Consider the following 21,422-nt stretch of genomic DNA (forward strand, 5'->3'; position numbering starts at 1 on the left):
AGTGTTAGGCAGATTAGCTAGGATAAATGTTAGGGGTTATGGTGGTAGGGCCTGGGTGAGATTGTGGTCGGTGCAGTTTCGATGGGCCAATGAACTTCTTCTGCACTATAGGATTCCATGATTCTCACTAACAGATCATCAGAAAACCCATTCTTAACTGACGCTATTACTTACATTTTTCCAAAGTTCGATACATACCGGTACTTTTAAAACAAAAATGGGGATTGGGAGTCAGCAAACCAGCAAAGTCTGAAAATCATCGAGGTGACATTTAGTCCATGATTCATTGATAGCATGCTGGGATGTTTTTTCTAAGAGTAATTGGCGATTTCAAAGAAACTGATACTTTGATCCTCTCAGCCTTTGGATCAATAGAGTCAGAGCCAGACATTATTAGCATATATGTGGAAACTGATCAAGTTTCTGAATGGCGAAGAGACAACATGGGTAGGGGAGGAGCGTAACTCACTATGGCAACTGGATAACTCCTGGATTTCCTAAGGTTTCCCGCCACCTACAGGGCACAAGTTAGGAGCAGTCTTCACTAGCCTAGATAATTGCAGCTGAAAATAAAACTCAAGGAGCTTGACACATTCAAGCAAAAGCAATCCATTTGATCAAGTGGGCATTCATCACCTTAAACATTCACTCTGTCCTCCCAGTCTGCTGTGGCTGCAATGTTGACCACCAACAGGGTGAGGGGCCAATGCTTCTTCAACAACACCTCCCAAACCTATGAAATCCACCATCAAGAAGGAAAAGAATAGCAAGTGCTCCCCCAGGTTCCCCTCAAAGTTACATGCCATCTATATATTGCTGCATCTTCACTATCACTATCCTAGAATATTAACAGCAATTTGAGTGCATCTTCACCAATAAGACCGCAGAGGCTCATGAACATTTTACAGAAAGGATGTGTGGGAAGAAATTAAATGCTGAGGGTGGTGAACTTAATTTGTTGAAAGGTTTTGTAATATTGAACTGGCTGGGTAGTTTACGGCACTGTATTCAGGGTGCTGCCTCCTCTGGAGGGTTAGGTTCAAACAAACATTAGTTCTTGCTGCTGGAATTAGTTGCTAATATGGATTTGTACTAAAAGCAATGAAAGCAGGACTCCGTGTGGGACACAGTACGCGCAGCTGAATTTAGGGTAGGGTGAAGTTTGAGGATGAAGACTGGAAGGACAGTGAAAGGAATATTAGAGCCAATGAGTCTGGAGATGACAACAGAATAGATAAGGCTTTCAGCAGTTAAGATGGGACGGAGGCATCACAGCTGCACAATCCTGAAGATGGGAACTGTGTGAAATGTGGAAGGGCTGAGCGGAATTGTGTGGACTTGCATGGCAATTACACATTGTGCAGCCAAAACAGCATGAGTTCATGTTTACCCAATAATAGTCCTGATCACATGTGCCCTCTCTCATCCTCAGGCCCTTTACCCTGTTCCTCCATCCTCCAATCAAAACCGATTGTTAACTGTTAACATGGATCTGTTTAAATTGTTAATTCTGATTGCACATAGGAATTCACGGTTGCTTTGAATCTTTACACTTGGTAACAACTCTGGTCATTGGGAAGGTGAGTTAGTTATACTGACCAAATGATAAGTGAGTTTGAGCTGTTGAGTTGAAGTGCGAGTATAACACGAAAGATGTTATTTAGGGCAACTACTGAAATCGAGTTGGCAGTTTGAGCCATGGTTGATGCAAAGTAGGACGCCGAGTTTGAGTTAAGAGTTATAATGCTTAAGGCAGTAAAATGATGGTTGTTTAGGACGAGAATAGCACAATGGGTGGTTCATGGAGTCGTTATTTATTTATATACTATTCCATTAATAGAGAAGGAAGGGAATGAATTGTGAGGTAAAATGCTTCAGTTAGGCTAGGCAGCTATGATATGTAAACAGCAAGTAGAAGCTAGAAACAGTACTTATGGCAAAGATATAACAGGGATCCCACAAAGCAACAGTACAAACTAAGGTACAAAGTAATCGTCAACATCATTGGGAGATGTTCCAGCAAAATGAAATCAGTCTGCTAGCTAGTTGAAAGTCAGGGAGCAGAGCAAGATGAAGATCAAAAATCCTACATTCAACAGCAACGTACTGAGGTATGAACTTTGGAGAGACAATCAAGTCCAAAGACTGGCTTCCAAGTTCAGTAAATTCTAGGGATCAACACCTGGGATTAGTGAATGCTACAAGAAAGAGTTCATTAATTGATGCAGCAAAGGCTAAGAAATTCAATGCAGGGTTTTGATGTTATACTGAGATTTGATTGGGGAAAAAGTTATTTCCACAGGGAAACAACAATGAAGGATCATTAATTTATCATGCAGCAAGGAAAGACGTTAGAAGAAATTCCTTTATGGATTGCAAGACTGAAATTAATTTTGGATTGCTCCAGCTAAGAGCTACCATAGATAAGACAGGCTGAATAATCTCAATGATTTCAAATGAGAGAGAAATGTGCAGCTAATGGGGAGCCCAGAGATCAAGAGGAAAGTAGGAACAATCCAGAATCGACAAGGAGTGTTGGGAAAAATCATAGAACAGAGCACAGAAAAGCCATGCTTGGTGGAGAGAGGTTGGCAGAATGTGAACAGGGCTCAGAGAGAAAGTCAGAGCAAGCAAGACCATGACCGGAAGCTGTTATACAAGGGATCCCCACTCCCTCAGATACCGAAGATGACATTGATATATCAGAGATGCTGGTTGCCAGGCTGAATCAAGTCCATTGTTGAAATAACTGAAAAAAATAGTGATTTAAAATGCAGCATTTCAAACCAAGCTATCAGCGGGGAGGCATCAGATCAATAGGCACTATAGTGGTAGTAAGATCTCCAATAATAGCAGTCTTGAGAGGAGGAAGTTACACAGCCACCATCTTGTTTGAGGAGACGTATTTGACATTTCCAGTGGGTACCCAGGTTATTATACCTTATTTCTTTAACTGACTTTTCAGTAGTTTTCATATCTGTGTAATATGGGTAACTAGGGAATCTGGGGATCAAGCATTACAAGATCACAAACTCTGCACAACACAAATGAGCTGGACAACTTTGAGATTCATTGAAAGATGTGGGGTTTTGACAGTGGCTAATAGTATGGAGTTAACAGTTCAGAATTTGAAAAGCACTGTGGCTACTTGTAAAACTTAATTCAATGAATAACTTTCAAGGCTTGGGTAAATGTTGGTAAATGGGATTAGATGGGAGGTCACGTGTTTCTCACGTTTCAGCCAGACTGACAGGCCTCTTCGGCAACGTATGATTCTATAAATAGAACAATTTGTGGCCAAACGTCAAAAGGTGATCATAAAAGCAACTGGATTGTTATAGATATTTAACTCATTCACCAACCACCTAGTACGTGGCCTCTGAAATTTCAACAGTGTTGGGCACGAAACGCAGCCTTGACACAGACATCCATAATGTGGAGATGCCAGCGTTGGATTGGGGTAAACACAGTTAGAAGTCTCACAACACCAGGTTAAAGTCCAACAGGTTTATTTGGTGGCAAAAGCCACTAGCTTTCAGAGTGTTCACTGATCCTCCAACAGGTGAGTGGGATTTCAGTTCACAAACAGGGCATATAATGACACGAACTCAATTTACAAAATAACGGTTGGGATGCAAGGTTTTACAAGGTAATCAAGTCTTTACATAAGAACATAAGAAATAGGAGCAGGAGTAGGCCATCTAGCCCTTCGAGCCTGCCTCGCCATTCAATAAGAACATAAGAACATAAGAAATAGGAGCAGAAGTAGGCCATCTGGCCCTTCGAGCCTGCCCCGCCATTCAATAAGATCATGGCTGATCTGTCGTGGCTCAGTTCCACTTTCCCGCCCTCTCCCCATAACCCTTAATCCCTTCTCTTATCAAAAACCCATCAACCCGCTTCTTAAAAATATTTAGCGAGGCAGCCTCCACCACTTCAACGGGCAGAGAATTCCAGAGATTCACCACCCTTTGAGTGAAGAAGTTCCTCCTCAACTCCGTTCTGAACCGCCCCCCCTTTATCTTGAGGCTGTGCCCCCTAGTCCTACTGTCTTTTTTGAGCGGGAAGAGTCTTTCCACCTCTATCCTATCCATCCCATTCATCATCTTATACGTCTCAATGAGATCTCCCCTCATTCTTCTAAACTCTAACGAGTACAAGCCTAGTTTATTCAGCCTCTCCTCATAGCTCAACCCCCTCAACTCCGGTATCAGCCTAGTAAACCTCCTCTGCACTCCCTCCAAGGCCAAAATATCCTTGCGCAGGTGCGGCGCCCAAAACTGCACACAGTACTCCAGCTGCGGCCTCACCAATGCCCTATACAGCTGCAGCAAGACCTCCCTACTTTTATATTCAATCCCCCTCGCTATGAAGGCCAGCATCCCATTCGCCTTCCTGACCACCTGCTGCACCTGCACGCTGGGTTTTTGCGACTCATGCACAAGGACCCCGAGGTCCCTCTGCACCGTCGCCTGCTGCAGTTTTTCGCCACGTAAGTAATAGTCCTTCCTACCATTCTTCCTACCAAAGTGGACCACCTCACACTTGCCAACATTAAATTCCATTTGCCATTTCCTGGCCCATTCGCCCAGCCTATCTAGATCCTTCTGCAGACTCTCCACACCCTCCGCACAATTTGCCTTTCCCCCAATCTTGGTGTCATCAGCAAATTTCGACACCCTACACTCGGTTCCCTCCTCCAGATCATCTATATAAATGGTAAATAGCTGAGGCCCCAGCACCGACCCCTGGGGCACCCCACTAGTCACCAACCGCCAATCCGAATAGCACCCATTGACCCCCACTCTCTGCCTCCTATTTGACAACCAATCCTCTATCCACGCTAACACCCTACCCCCAACTCCATGTCCTCTGACCTTCTGCAGTAACCTCTTGTGAGGTACCTTATCAAACGCCTTCTGAAAATCCAGAAAGACCACATCCACCGGCTCTCCTTTATCCACCGCCCTAGACACATCCTCATAGAACTCCAGTAAATTTGTCAGACACGACTTCCCTTTAATGAAACCATGTTGCGTCTGCCCTATCAAGCAATTCCCTTCAAGATGCCTCGCAATTTCCTCCTTAATGACGGATTCTAACATTTTACCTACCACAGACGTTAAACTAACCGGCCTGTAATTCCCCGCCTTTTGCCTGGCACCCTTCTTAAACAACGGCGTAACATTAGCCGTTTTCCAATCCTCCGGCACTTCCCCGGAATCCAGCGACGTCTGGAAAATAACCACCAAGGCATCCACTATCACCTCCGCCATTTCTTTCAGAACCCTCGGATGCATTCCATCCGGTCCTGGGGACTTGTCCACAATCAGCCCCTCCAGTCTGTCGCGCACCACCTCTCTAGTAACAGTAATGTCATTAAGACCCTCCAGTCCTACCACCTTTCCATCGCTAACACCCGGATCTTGGCTGATCTGTCGTGGCTCAGTTCCACATTCCCGCCCTCTCCCCATAACCCTTAATCCCCTCGCTTATCAAAAACCCATCAACCCGCGTCTTAAAAATATTTAGCGAGGCAGCCTCCACCACTTCAACGGGCAGAGAATTCCAGAGATTCACCACCCTTTGAGTGAAGAAGTTCCTCCTCAACTCCGTTCTAAACCACCCCCCCTTTATCTTGAGGTTGTGCCCCCTAGTCCTACTGTCCTTTCTGAGTGGGAAGAGTCTCTCCACCTCTATCCTATCCATCCCATTCATCATCTTATACGTCTCAATGAGATCTCCCCTCATTCTTTTAAACTCTAACAAGTACAAGCCTAGTTTATTCAGTCTCTCCTCATAGCTCAACCCCCTCAACTCCGGCATCAGCCTAGTAAACCTCCTCTGCACTCCCTCCAAGGCCAAAATATCCTTGTGTAAGTACGGCGACCAAAACTGCACACAGTACTCCAGCTGCGGCCTCACAAATGCCCTATACAGCCGCAGCAAGACCTCCCTACTTTTATATTCAATCCCCCTCGCTATGAAGGCCATCATCCCATTAGCCTTCCTGACCACCTGCTGCACCTGCAGGCTGGGTTTTTGCGACTCATGCACAAGGACCCCGAGGTCCCTCTGCACCGTCGCCTGCTGCAGTTTTTCGCCACGTAAGTAATAGTCCTTCCTACCATTATTCCTACCAAAGTGGACCACCTCACACTTGCCAACATTAAATTCCATTTGCCAGTTCCTGGCCCATTTGCCCAGCCTATCTAAATCCTTCTGCAGACTCTCCACACCCTCCACGCAAGTTGCCGTTCCATCAATCTTGGTGTCATCAGCAAATTTCAACACCATACACTCGGTTCCCTCCTCCAGATCATCTATATAAATGGTAAATAGCTGAGGCCCCAGCACCGACCCCTGGGGCACTCCACTAGTCACCAACCGCCAATCCGAATAGCACCCATTAACCCCCACTCTCTGCCTCCTATTTGACAACCAATCCTCTATCCATGCTAACACCCTACCCCAACTCCATGCCCCCTGACCTTCTGCAATAACCTCTTGTGAGGTACCTTGTCAAAGGCCTTCTGAAAATCAAGAAAGACCACATCCACCGGCTCTCCTCTATCCACCGCCCTAGACACATCCTCATAGAACTCCAATAAATTTGTCAGACACGACTTCCCCCTAACGAAACCGTGCTGCGTCTGCTCTATCAAGCAATTCCCCTCAAGATGCCTCGCTATTTCCTCCTTGATGACGGATTCTAACATTTTACCTACCACAGACTTCTTAAGTGTTTTATAGCCAATTAAATACTTGTGAAGTGTAGTCCATATTGCAATGCAGGAAATGCCGTGGCCAATTTCCACACAAGCTCCCACAAGCATTATAATAATGACCAATCTGTTTTTGTGATGTTAACTGAAAGATAAATACAGTAGGGACAACTTGGTGCCAAGGGATCTTTAATTTTCACCCAAGCTGCAGATGGGGCCTTTGTTTAACATCTAAAATGAAAGATAACACCTCTGAAAATGCAGCACCCTCTCAACACTGCTGTCTACAAGGCAGTCAGCCTTGATTTGTGCGCTCAAATCCAAGAGTGGAACTTTAACCTTCAATCTTCTGACTTGGGTACCTGTGCTACAAACAGCTCCAACTGACATTTGTTTTCATGGTGCTGGCCATGAAATTATAGCTTAGTCAACGTAGGTTCCAATATGCTATGAGATTTGTATTTACAGCTGCGAGGATGGTACTCCAACGCTGTCATCATGCTGAGAGTGTAAGAAGACTTGTACCAGACACATCACCACCACCACCAAAGCCTGCGCCGATCGTTTACCTATCTAAACCAACCATTTCTACCCTTCTGTCCAATGTTGGTGACATACATTGCTTTACACTGTTCCAATGAAGCATCGTGGAACGTTTCATTACCATCAAGATGCTATATAAGTTGTTGTCGTCAAGGTGTCATAGAAGCTTGGCTTAAAGAGCGCAAAAATGGCAGTTCAACATCCCCAGATAGAGTTTTCAGGTCTGATGAATAGGGGATTAAAAAAAGGGCTACTGGATAAATAATCAATTAGAGCTGAGGAGGGATAAGCGTAAATGAAGCATTAAAATGAGGCCATATTGAGCTTAGAAATCTAGAATTGCTCTTGGGCTTACGTGCTGCTTAAAAAGTTCTTCTAAATGCAGTTTCAAGTCTTTTGTGTCCTCTCTGCCCTTAACACTATTAACATTCCAATTGATATTAGGCTAGTTCCCAACTATTGCTGCCTTACTATTTTTGCAATCAAATCTGCTTACATATTTGCTCTTCTAGCTTTCACTAAATTAGCAGTGTGGCTGTTCCCTTAGGTACAGACAATGTGAGTGGAGAGACGGTTAAGCACACACAGGTTAAAGAGATGTGTATTGTCTCTAGCCAGGACAGTTAGTGAAATTTTGCAAGCCCAGGCAAGTCATGGGGGTTACAGATAGTGTGACATGAACCCAAGATCCCAGTTGAGGCCGTCCATGTGTGTGGAACTTGGCTATCAGTCTCTGCTCAGTGACTCTGTGCTGTCCTGTGTCATGAAGGCTGCCTTGGAGAATGCTTACCTGAAGATCAGAGGTCAAGTGCAGCATTGCAGCAATGCCATCGTCATGGGGGTTGCTGGTGTAAAGTGCTGAGACATCCATTGTGACGAGGAGTGCTCCTGGTTCAACTGCTCCATGTGTGCTGAATTTCTGCAAGAAGTCCGTAGTGTCGCGACAAAAGCTGGAGGTTATTTTGTACAATGGGTTTCAGGATGCCCTCGACGTAGCCTGAGGAGTTCTCACACAGGGTCCCATTGCCCAATATGATGGGACGGCCAGGCGTTTGCCTTGTGTAACTTTCAGGAGGCAGTAGAGATCTCCAACGCATGGAGTACATGGGATGAGAGCACAGAGGGTGTTCTCAAAGTTCAGATCAAATGTCTCGATCAGTCTGTTGAATTGACGGGTGTGTTCTTTGGTCCGATCTGCGGGTAATTGTAGTGTTCCTCATTGTTCAGTTGTCAGTACACTTCTTTGCAGTAATCCATTCTGTTCAGTATGACGATGGCCTCTCCTTTGTCTGCTAGTTTTATGACAACGTTGCAGTTGGTCTTGACAGCGCGGATGGCATTGCGTTGTGCTTGGGTGATGTTCGGGACTGTCTTGTGAGTACCTGACAACTTGGGCATACATGTCAAGGGCAGCGGCCTTCCAGAGGAGCCCAATTCAGCGTCACACTCCTCAACCACCTCATATGCCAACTCTACAGCAAACGCCGCATCCAAGATACAGTCCATATTCTCAACACGTGCTCAGGACACAAACCAGCTGCAAAACTCTGCCAAGCAGACGAGACAAAGGAACTACACCATCTACACACACACCAAGAACAGGAAACTTGAGAAACTCGGCATCACCACCAGAAGCAACCAAGCCTCCCCCGGTAACACAGTAGAAAACAGTACCACTGCAGGGAAATCCATTGTCAACTTGTCGGACTGCACACTTCAACCAGATAAAATCAAAGTTCTCAGCCGAGGGCTCAATTTCTGACTCACCACCAAAATAGACCCCATCAGTCTCGCAGCAAATATAGAGGAATTCATCAGGCGAATGAGGCTGCGGGAGTTCTTTCACAAACCCCAAGAAGCCAAAACGAACACAACGAGACAGCCGAAGAACTGGAACAGCCGACTGAGAGATCCACGGTGCAGCAAACGAAGAGAAAAGAGTTGAAGTGGACTCATCAAACCAGCAAAGGAGGGGCCACCATCATACTGAACAGAATGGACTACTGCAAAGTGTACCAACAACTGAACAATGAGGAACACTACAGACAGTTACGCGCAGATCCGACCAAAGAACACATCCATCAACTCAACAGGCTAATCAAGGCATTTGATCCGGACCTTCAGAACACCCTCCGTGCTCTCATCCCACATAACCCCTTGTACAAAAGAACCCCCAGCTTTTTGTCACAACACTGCAGACTTCCTACAGAAACTCAGCAGACGTGAAGCAGTTGAACCAGGAGCATTCCTCGTCACAATGGATGTCTCAGCACACTACACCAGCATCCCCCAAGGCGATGGCATTGCTGCAACTGCCAATCTCCAGATGCAATTTTACAACTCATTCACATCATCCTGGACCACAATGTCTTCACCTTCAACAACCAGTTCTTCATCCACACACACGGAACAGTCATGGGGGCCAAATTCGCACCTTCAATATGCCAACATCTTCATGCAGAGGTTCGAACTAGACCTCTTCACTGCACAGGATCTTCATCTGATGCTACACACTAGATTCATCAATGACATTTTCTTCCTTTGGACTCATGGCGAACAATCACTGAAGCAACTATATGATGACATTGACAAGTTCCATCCTAACACCAGATGCATTCGGCATCTGATCTTTGGGTAAGCGTTCTCCAAGGCGGCCTTCACGACACAGGACAGCGCAGAAATCGCCGAGCAGAGACTGATAGCCAAGTTCCGCACACTAGGACAGCCTCAACCAGGATCTTGGGTTCATGTCACACCATCTGTAACCCCCATGACTTGCATGGGCTTGCAAAATCTCACTAACTGTCCCGGCTGGAGACATACACATCCCTTTAATCTGTGCTTAACCCTCTCTCCACTTACTTTAAGATTTGATTACCTGTAAAAACTTGTATTCCAACCATTATTTTGTAAATTAAGCTTGTGTCTTTATATGCCCCATTTGTGAACTGAAATCCCACTCACCTGATGGACAAACAGCGAGCATTCCGAAAGCTAGTGGCTTTTGAACATAAGAACATAAGAAATAGGAGCAGGAGTAGGCCAACTAGCCCTTCGAGCCTGCCCCGCCATTCAATAAGATCATGGCTGATCTGTCTTGGCTCAGTTCCACATTCCCGCCCTCTCCCCCATAACCCTTAATCCCCTCTCTTATCAAAAACCCATCAGCCCGCGTCTTAAAAATATTTAGCGAGGTAGCCTCCACCACTTCAACGGGCAGAGAATTCCAGAGATTCACCACCCTTTGAGTGAAGAAGTTCCTCCTCAACTCCGTTCTAAACCGTCCCCCCTTTATCTTGAGGCTGTGCCCCCTAGTCCTACTATCCTTTCTGAGCGGGAAGAGTCTCTCCACCTCTATCCTATCCGTCCTGTTCATCATCTTGCTACTAAATAAACCTGCTGAACTTTAACCTGGTGTTGTGAGACTTCTTATAGGGTCATACGTATCCAGAGAATAACAAAAGGGATTAGGTTTCTGCATATCTAGAATTAATTCAGCAATGAAGTTCACAATGAGTATCACGCATTAAGCAATGCCTCCAGATTTGCTACTCTCAGACATACTGGTTGCAATGCTCACTTTTAAACAGGATCTCACTATCAGAATAGGAACGTTATGACAAATATACCATTCAGTATTGTCTAACATGTGTTAGCATTGTTTGGGGCGAGGAAAAGTGAAAAAAATCACTAATTAAATATGTGGACAGTTGCGATAAAATTAAGAATCTTTGAACAGCAAATGAAGAGTTAATACCTTTCTGAGTCTTTCGGGAGAAAACTCCAGACCAACGACAAACAGAGTGAAGAACACTCCAAACTCACCAAGCGTCTCCACTTGCACAATGGACTGTGGAAGAATGGGACAAAACATGAACATCCTCTGCTATCAAAGAAATAAATATTACAAGGCATTTACAGCACAGTATAATTCATTCAATCCATCAGATCCTTGTTGGCGTTTATCCTCCTCCCAGCCTCCAGCTACCCATATTAACATATCCTTCTATTCCTTTCTCCCTCATATGCATCTAGCTTCCCCTTCAATGTGTTTATGCTCACTGACTCAGACATCCCATATGGTACAATTCCACATTCTACCCACTCTAGGTGAAGACATTTCCCGTGAATTCCACACTGAATTTATTAGTGACTAACTTATATTCATGGTCTCCTGGACATTTACTCTATAAGATCACCCTTGGTCTTCTCTTTTTTTTGAATAGTATCAAAACGGCTCTTACCAAAGTCACAAAACACAAATGAACATGACAAAAGTAAACTTTTTTCCCTATACTTCAAGCTTACTGCAGCCTTCGACACAGTTTGACCATTGTAAAATCCCTATGGTGTAGAAGGAAGCCTTTGAGACTACACCAACAACAATCCCATCCAGGCCCTATCCCTGTAACCCCACATATAAAGGGCAATTTAGTATGGCCATATCACCTAACCTGCACGACTTTGGAATGTGGGAGAAAAACTCAGAGGAAATGCACACTGATATGGGGAGAATCTGCAAACTCCACACAATCCTCCACCATCACCAGCTTGTTCCATTCTTATCTACCTCATCATAGCTAGACACGGGGAGAACACACAAACTTCACAGTTACCCAGGGCCGGAATCAAACCTGGGTCCCTGGCACTGTGAGGCAGCAGTTCTAACCACCGTGCCACCATATCCTTCCTTTTCAAATACTTATCAGTTTAACTGATGCTATAATCACTGGCACAGCAAGTCATGCTAACTTGGTGAGATGAGTTGGGTCCGGAAAAGGTTTACAAATCATAAACATATCAACTCACTCACAAATCACATGTTAAATGTCAGTAATGTATTAGACTGCTTGCAAAGGAGGGCAGTATGGTAGTAGCACAGTGGTTAGCATTGCTGCATCGCAGCTTCAGGGACCCAAGTTTGATTCCAGTCTTAGTTGTCTGCAAACGTGGAGTTTGCACGTTCTCCCAGCGTCTGCAAACGTGGAGTTTGCACGTTCTCCCAGCGTCTGCAAACGTGGAGTTTGCACGTTCTCCCAGCGTCTGCAAACGTGGAGTTTGCACGTTCTCCCAGCGTCTGCATGGATTTCCTCCTAGTGTTCCAGTTTCCTCCCACAGTCCAAAGATGTTAGGTGGATTGGCCATGCTAAATTGCCCCTTAGTGTCTGAAGATGTGTAGGTTAGGGGGATTAGCAAATGTGTGGGATTACAGTGATAAGGTGGGTGTTTGAGCCAAGGAAAGATGCTCTCTCGGAGAGTCAGTACAAACTCAATGGGCCACATGGCCTCCTTCTGTACTGTAGGGATTCTATGATTCGAAAACCAGAATTAAAATCTTCTTAAACTGAGGCTGTTGAGATGAGTGGGGGGAGAGTCGGGCAATATTACAAAGGGTGGAAACAAGCAGTCCTAGCATCAGACTGGATTGGTAATCAGAAGCTCACCTCCGGGTCAAGGTATGATATCCAAGTAGGGACCGCTAGGTATCCAAAACTAAAAACGTACTGTGTGTCATGTAAAGGGAGATGAAGTTGGCACATACACTGTATACCAACATCACAAAAAGATCAATTCTTCAACTAGAACTGACACAGTAACATGCCAAGTACTTTTATTTTATGAGGTCCTGCACATTCTTCACACTAGAAAACTAATAGCTGTAATCTTGATAGATATGGTAAACCACTCTGCAACAGTAAAGTAATTGTTCAGTAAATGAACTGCTTATTCAAAGGCAATTTAAGCTGGGAACAATGCCCTACTGTATGACGCAAGTAGGATTCATACCTTGATGCGGTTGAGTCCAGAAGGACCCAAGAGGACTCCACAAATGATATAACCAAACATTGTTGGAAGCCCCATTAAAGTACAAATCCAGCCACAAGGCAGAGATATCACCACAATAGAAACTATATCCTGCAAGTAAATAGCACAATTAAACACATGGTTTAAAAATCAAAGCATGAGCTTAGATTTTATAATCTTGAACTATGTCAAGTTTACATATTTACCTAAAGTACGGAATAAGATTTTAAATTTGACTCATAAATATAGTATAAAAGCTCTGACAAAGAGCCATCCAGCCTCGAAACATTACCTCTGATCTTTCCCCACAGATGTTGTCAAACCTGTAGAGATTTTCCAGCATCTTCTGATTTGTTTCATAAAAATAGTTCAATTTGAATTGAGGTAGGCTGAAAAATTATTTAATGCTAATTTGAACTAGTACTATGGTACTGTGACCCCTTTAAGGGATGATCCTTCACAGGCCACGTGATCAGATCAGAATCAATGGAGTGGGAACGTGTGAACCTGGGCCAATCAGGAGGGAGTTAGTTGGAACCAGCGCGTTGTTAGGCATGGGATGGTATAGTCATGCTGTTAAACATTTCTAACATACATAGATATTCTTATTCAATAAATCCTTTTGTCCACTGTTGGCCACATAAAGCCATCGAGTATTACACTGGCAACGAGGATCAGTTGAGAATGCCTACAGTGCTGAGTCAGAGGGAGAGGAGAGTGATCATTTGACGGCCGAAGAAGGAGGTACGAAATCTGTTACAACACCCCTATTCAGGAGAATAGAACCATTCAACCCCAAAGTCGAGAGCTGGGGGCAGTACATTCAGGGGCATTATTTTTTCATGGCTAATGAAATAACTACAGAGGAGAAACAGAAGGTAATAATGCTGACTTTGTGACCCACAAACCTATGGCCTAGCATCATCCAAGGCTCCAGGCACGAAGATCACAACTTCCAACCAGTTACTGGGCTAATCAGAGATCACTTAAACTCCCGACCCTCTGTCATTATGCAGAGATACAAATTTCACTCTTCTGTTAGGGACTCAGAAGAGACAGTATCTGGCTTCATGGCTTGACCCCAATGGCTGGCTGAGCACTGCGAGTTTGGGCCTGCGTTAGGGGATATGTTGAGGCATTGTTTAGTCTGCAGGATAAATAACTTCAACATCTAGAAGAATCTGCTAGTGGAGAGCAAGATCTCACTGGAAAATGCAGCGGAGATGGCCCAAGCAACTAAGTGTGCTGAGCATGGCATTAGAGAGCTGCAAGCCATGCAGACCGAGGTGAACCCTTTGTGGTAGGAAACACCACCTGCTAGGAACAGTCCAAGTGAAGGCACAGCAGAGACTGAGAATCATTCAGCACCAAGGTCCAAGGCATGTTTTTGGTGTGGGGGAGATCGCCCCCAAGTGACCTGCTGGTGCAAACATTTAATTGGCTTCAGATGCAAGAAGAAAGACCACATACAAGCTAGGTGTACAGCAAAGCAGACTACACAGAACACTCTGAAAAACAAAATGATGCCAAAAATCAACCACGTGACTAAGCTGACGGAGCAACCAAAGAAGGGATCCGAAGCTCACACGCTCAACCAGGCCAAACTAAAAAAGATACCTCCCACTGAGATCATCTTAAACGGGCAATGGCTGTCCCCAGAAAATGTATGTTGACACTAGCGCAACAGCCACTGTTTCGATAAACCAACATTCAAACTTCTGCAGAAGTGACTGCAACTCCTCAGGCTTGAGCCATTCTGAGGCTACTTTGGCAACATACACTGGACAGACACTACATATAGTGGGGACAACATCCGTGCCTGTATCCTTATAGGAACCAGTCAGCTCAGCTACCCACCATAGTGACTGAAGGACAAAGATCCAGTCTCATGGGACAGGACTGGCTAAAACAAATAAAACTGAACTGGCTGGAGACATTTAATATCCAGCATGGAAAATTCCAAGGACTTCTTTGTAAATATCCAGAGGATCAGATAAAAGAAGTTAAAGCTAAGAATTATTTGAACCCCGAGGCTATGCCCAGATTTTTCTGTCCTTGTCCAGTGTTCTATGCAGTGCACCAAAAATTAGAGATGGAACTTAAAGAGGTTAGAAGGCCTGCATTATCAAGCCAGTGCTAACACCAGACTGCACAGTGAGGATCTGCAGGATTACAAGTGAACGATAAACAGGGGAACTCAGCAGGATTGTTAACCCATTCACAGGGGATCAAGGATCGGTTTGCTAAGTTAGCAGGAGGCTTCATTTATAGAACATAGAACATAGAACATTACAGCGCAGAACAGGCCCTTCGGCCCACGATGTTGCGCCGACCAGTTTTCTTTAAAAAAAACACTGACCCACTAATCTAAACCAATCCCTTTTCGTCCATAAACCTATCCACAGATCTCTTAAACGCCCCCAAATTAGGCGCATTTACAACCGCAGCAGGCAGGGCATTCCAATCCCTCACCGCCCTCTGGGTAAAGAACCTACCCCTGACATCCGTCCTATAACTACCACCCCTTAATTTAAAGCCATGCCCCCTCGTGCTAGCATTCTCCATCCGAGGAAAAAGGCTATCACTATCCACCCTATCTAAACCTCTAATCATCTTATATGTTTCAATAAGATCCCCTCTTAGCCTCCTTCTTTCCAGCGAAAACAACCCCAAATCCCTCAGTCTCTCCTCATATGACCTCCCCTCCATACCAGGCAACATCCTGGTAAACCTCCTGTGCACCCTCTCCAAAGCCTCCACGTCCTTCCTGTAATGTGGGGACCAGAACTGCACACAATACTCCAAGTGCGGCCGCACCAGAGTTGTGTACAGTTGCAACATGACGCTGCGACTCCTAAATTCAATCCCCCTACCAATAAACGCCAAGACCTTCTTAACTACCTTCATGCCTTCTTAACTACCTTATCTACTTGATTCCCAACTTTCAGGGATCTATGTACACATACACCTAGATCCCTCTGCTCCTCCACACTATTCAAAGTCCTCCCGTTAGCCCTATACTCAACACATCTGTTACTCCTACCGAAATGAATTACCTCACACTTCTCCGCATTAAACTCCATCCGCCACCTCGCGGCCCAGCTCTGCAACCTAAGTCACCCTGCAAACTATGACACCCTTCCTCACAATCTACCACACCACCGACTTTGGTGTCATCAGCAAACTTACTAATCCACCCAACTATACCCTCATCCAGATCATTAATAAAAATTACAAACAGCAGTGGCCCCAAAACAGATCCCTGAGGCACACCGCTCGTAACCGAACTCCATGACGAATATTCACCATCAACCACCACCCTCTGTCTCCTATCTGCCAGCCAATTCCTGATCCAAGTACCTAGATTACCCCCAGTCCCATACATCTGCATTTTCTGCAGAAGCCCACCATGGTGAACCTTATCAAACGCCTTACTAAAATCCATTTATACCACGTCAACTGCCTTACCCCTATCCACCTCTTTGGTCACTTTCTCAAAGAACTCAATAAGGTTAGTAAGGCACGACCTACCTGCTACAAAACCATGCTGACTGTCTCTAATCAATTCATTACTCTCCAAATAACTATAAATCCTATCCCTAATAATTCTTTCTAAAACCTTGCCCACAACAGAAGTAAGACTCACCGGTCTATAATTCCCGGGGAAGTCTCTGTTCCCCTTCTTAAACAATGGGACAACATTCGCTGTCCTCCAATCTTCCGGTACTATACCAGAGACCAACGATGACCTGAAGATCAGAGCCAGAGGCTCTGCAATCACCTCTCTAGCCTCCCAGAGAATCCTAGGGTAAATCCCATCCGGACCAGGGGACTTATCTATTTTCAAGCCCTCTAGAATATCCAGCACATCCCTGGTTTCAACTGCAATACTTTCTATTTTACACCCCTGCACCCCAGTGTCCTCCACAGCTACATTCATGTCCCCCTGCGTGAACACCGAAGAGAAATATTGGTTCAATGCCTCTCCAATGTCTTTCGGTTCCACACACAACTTCCCTCTACTGTCTATAACTGGCCCTAATCTTGCCCTAACCAACCTTCTGTTCTTGACATACCTATAGAACGCCTTAGGATTCTCCTTAATCCTATCAGCCAAAGTCATCTCATGTCCTCTTTTAGCCCTTCTTAACTCCCTCCTAGCCAATCTAAAGCTTTCTAATGCACTACCTGAGCCCTCAAGCCTCATCCGATCATAAGCCTCCTTTTTCTTCCTAACCAACGAATCAACTTTTTTAGTACACCACGGTTCCCTAGCCCTACCAAATCCTCCTTGCCTGACAGGGACATACCTATTGCAGACCCGCAGTAGCTGTTCCTTGAAAAAATTCCACATTTCGGACGTTCCCAGTCCCTGTAATCTCCTAGTCCAACCTATGCTTCCTAATTCTCTCCTAATAGCCTCATAATTACCCTTCCCCCAGCTAAAACTACTGACCTGAGGTTCATGCCTATCCCTTTCCATCACTAAGGTGAACGTAACCGAACTGTGGTCACTATCACCAAAATGCACACCAACTTCCAAGTCTAGCACCTGGTCTGGCTCATTACCCAGCACCAAATCCAATATAGCCTCACCTCTAGTTGGCCTATCAACATACTGAGTCAAAAAACCTTCCTGCACACTTTGAACAAAAACTGACCCCTCTAACGAGCTAGAGCTATAGCAATTCCAATCAATATTAGTAAAGTTAAAGTCCCCCATAACAATTACCCTATTACTTTCACTCCTAACCAGGATCGTCTCCGCAATCCTTTCCTCAACCTCTCTAGAATTTTTTGGAGGTCTATAAAAGACTCCCAGCAGGGTGACCTCTCCTCTCCTATTTCTAATCTCCGCCCATACTACCTCAACAGACGAGTCCTCATCAAACTTCCATAAGCTAGTCATGCTCAAAGCTGAAGTGGATGAAGAATCCCAAAAGCTAGTCACAATAAATATCCGCAAAGGATTGTATTTAGTTGCCATTTGATGTCTTGTCAGCCTGCGCTATTTTTCAGCGTACCATGGGGAATCTGTTGCAAGGACTCTCCAAAGTGGTGGTATATTTAGATGATGTCTTAGTTACAGGCACATTTCCTGAGGAACATAGGGCAAATGTGAAGGAAGTCCTCAAGAGGTTTAAGGAAACTGACGTCCATTTAAAATGCAAAAATTGTACATTTCAAGCAGATGAGGTTACACAGCTCGGTTTCAAAGTAGTTGCAAAGGAGTTGCATCCCGTCAAAGGACAAGGTGAAAGCTATTAAAAGAGTGCCTATACCTAAGAATGCAACTAAACTGAAGTCCTTCCTAGGAATGGTCGATTACGGTGGAAGATTCCTGCGAAATGTATCAACAGCACTGGTCCTGTTATGCCAGCTTTTAAAAAAGCATCAGCGTGGACGTGGAGAGACAAGCAGAAGGAAGTGTTTGCCCAAGTCAAACAACCTTACAGATGTCAATGTTGGTCATCCTGAGCAAGCCATTAGTAGTCACTTGTGAAGCCTCACTATGCAGAATTGGAGCAGTCCTATCCCAAAGAATGGCAGATGGGACGGAGACACCGGTCGTGTTTGCCTCAAGGAGTTTGATGGACGCTGAGAAAAATACTCTAAAATTGACAAAGAAAGCCTCGCAGCCATCAATGCTGTGAAGAAATTTCATCAGTACGCCTATTGAGAACATTTTACCATTATGTCAGACCATAAACCATTGTTGGGGCTTTTCTGGGAAGATAAGCTAGTGCTGCCTATCTTCCAGCTTGGGCTGACAATACAGATCTTGCACTTAGCTGCCTCCCACTGCCACAGAACACAGTTACCGCCTGTTCCACAGGAGATAGAACTGGCCTTTAATCTTTTGGACACCCTGCCTGTCTCAGCAGCCCACATTAAGTTGTGAATAGATGGGGACCCACTGTTCTCAAAGGTCAAGGAAATAAGCTGACAAGAATGGCACTTCGACAAAATGGAGCAGATGAAATATGAAACCCATCCCCCACCCCACCCCCGCAAAGTTATTATTCCACCCATGGGGCAAGTGTTTATACAGTAACAGTATCGCCTCTTCATTGGTATTCTTTTCTTCCACTATAATACAAAGGACTTAGGCCTTTTATAAAAAACTTCTGGCATTAAATTATTAGTTTCATTTTTTCCTAAATTTCATTTTTTCCTAAATTAACACCTTTTTTGTTTGAAATGGAGATTAATAGGGTAAAACTCTGAGCAAAAAGGGAAACAAATTCTGCCAACTTGACCTGAAGACAGTTAAACATATTGATCAATTAGACTGCAGTCAGACATTGAGCTAACATTAAAAAAAAATTATGAACATAATTGCACTGGTTGTTTATTTTGCCTTGTCTTCCAATTCTGTATGATCCACAAATTAAGATTTTGCTTTTATGCCCTTCCCTATCTAAAAACATAAATAACAAAGAATGCCAAGACAGATCTTTGGAGGATCTCACTGGCAAACTATCAGAAGACAATCTAAAGAATAGTCATGTAACCTCAATGATGATCTCTGACCAACTAGTATTCAAGCTAACACATGAAAACTAATGCAATAGATAGAATTAACAGGAATCATTTTAGATTTCTTCCAGCTCTTTTGTAATCAGGGAGTTGGTGTCTCAGTTGCGAAAGAAATGGATAAAACGTTGACCTTACAGCAGTCATTGGTTATCTGAAAAAAGAATGCCAGAGCCAACTTAACACTGACAACATCTGAAATGCTGCTAGTTGTTAGCTACAGGTGGAGCTCAAGATTCCTCAATACAGTTCTACCCAAATGCTATAAACATGCAGGTTTACTCTACCACCAAGTCTTGGTGCTCTCCAATCCATCTTACAGTCACCAAGAAAACCATTTAGCAAATCAGAAATTTGAGAAGTTCTCACATTTGAAACAAATAAAACTGAACATAAAGGGTCCTGGTTACAATTATAAAAAAAAAGGCCCCAATCACCTTTATAAAATGAATATCAGCTCGAGGGATGGTCGAGTCTCTAGGTTTGGTCAGTATATACTGGTTGTTCTGAGAATCAATGAGCATGCTCAGCCCTAAGCCACCCTCTACGTCATGCACAGAGAGGTTGTGTTTATGGTCTTCTTCTTCCTCTTCAACTCTGATAACTGCTTCAACGTTTCCACCACGGACCTGAAAAATAAAACTACTGTAACTGCACTTTATTCCAGTTCAACAATATTGGGTGTGTAGTGAAATATGAAGATTACTGTTTAAGAAGTTGTTTTAAACCAGAAAGGTAACCAATTAAAAACTTCTTGTCCAGTTAGAAAATTAGGGTATAACTTTACAAGCACTTGTAAAACATTAAAGGTTAACAATAAGATTTTCATTAACAAAATGAGCAAGAACTCAAATTAACAAGTTCACTGTCCAGTGCAATCCAAAGATAGGGGCAGCATCAATTCAGAGAGTTTCCACCTGAAGTGTTAGACACACATCTGGGATATTCCAGGTGTTGGAGTGTTCTGTCCTAGGACAAGTCGCAATTCAAGATGTACTTGAAATGTGACTCAAGTAGCTGAGACAATGTACCACTATTTGCAGAGCACCTTCTCCAAGTTAAAGAACTCCATTTAACCTTGCACTGGCAGAACGACTCAACCATCAGACCCGACTATCCCACTGGATGTTAACCTGATATTCAGAGCCGATACTCAGTTTTCTTTCATGAGACCATTGGGTTGGTGAGTGGAAGTTGAAACCAACCCTTCTAATCAAGATCAGAGTATCAACAAGGTGCCAGTGGTGACTCTATCTACAGCCTGCTGGGTACTAAACACCATAACTCACTAATACTGTCCAGAGTGGGGTCTAAAACTTTCTGAATTAGAAGTAGCAGATGGCTCACTCAGAAGAAGAATAGTGTCCAGTACACACCCTTCATTTAGGGTGCATTTCCTGTGATCAGTTTTCAGTCGCTCTATCAATTTACTTCCACTTTAAATTCCATTCTTCCTATATATTACAGATTCTGCCCTAATAATCTTGCTCCCCCTAACTCTACAACAAGCTCCCCAATTCTCACAAATTGGATTGGAAAATATTTCCCTCATCCGCCTGATCAATAAATGTACCAACTCAAAACGGAATGCATTTCACACTAACGTTTCAACACATCCAATTAATTGTTCTTTGTGCATTTTAGTTTCTTCAATAAAGATTTTAGTTGAAGGTCATTACCTACCCCAAAAACCTTGAGTATTTAGACAGTTACATGGGTAACATTGGTATAGAGGAGTATGAGCCAAGTGCGGACACTTGGGACTAGCTTAGTGGTAAAAATCAGGCAGCATGGGCAATTGGGCCAAAGGGC

At 44.1% G+C, this 21,422-nt stretch overlaps 1 protein-coding gene across 3 annotated transcripts in view; it reads right to left on the reverse strand.

Moving 5' to 3' along the window:
- slc9d1 (solute carrier family 9 member D1) overlaps positions 1–21,422 on the reverse strand; it is a 62,107-nt gene that overhangs the window by 32,591 nt on the left and 8,094 nt on the right. For 2 of the 3 annotated variants that reach the window (XM_080204121.1, XM_080204122.1), the window contains exons 4-6: positions 20,048–20,239; positions 13,056–13,184; positions 11,026–11,118 (exon numbers count right to left, since the gene is read on the reverse strand). In XM_080204121.1, the coding sequence (XP_080060247.1) occupies positions 11,026–11,118; positions 13,056–13,184; positions 20,048–20,239 (414 nt within the window). The remainder of the gene's footprint in view (positions 1–11,025; positions 11,119–13,055; positions 13,185–20,047; positions 20,240–21,422) is intronic. The other variant, XM_080204123.1, reaches the window with a different exon arrangement.

Source organism: Carcharhinus amblyrhynchos, chromosome 15 (genome assembly GCF_965287045.1).
Source record: "Carcharhinus amblyrhynchos chromosome 15, sCarAmb.v2.hapA, whole genome shotgun sequence".
Taxonomy (NCBI): domain Eukaryota; kingdom Metazoa; phylum Chordata; class Chondrichthyes; order Carcharhiniformes; family Carcharhinidae; genus Carcharhinus; species Carcharhinus amblyrhynchos.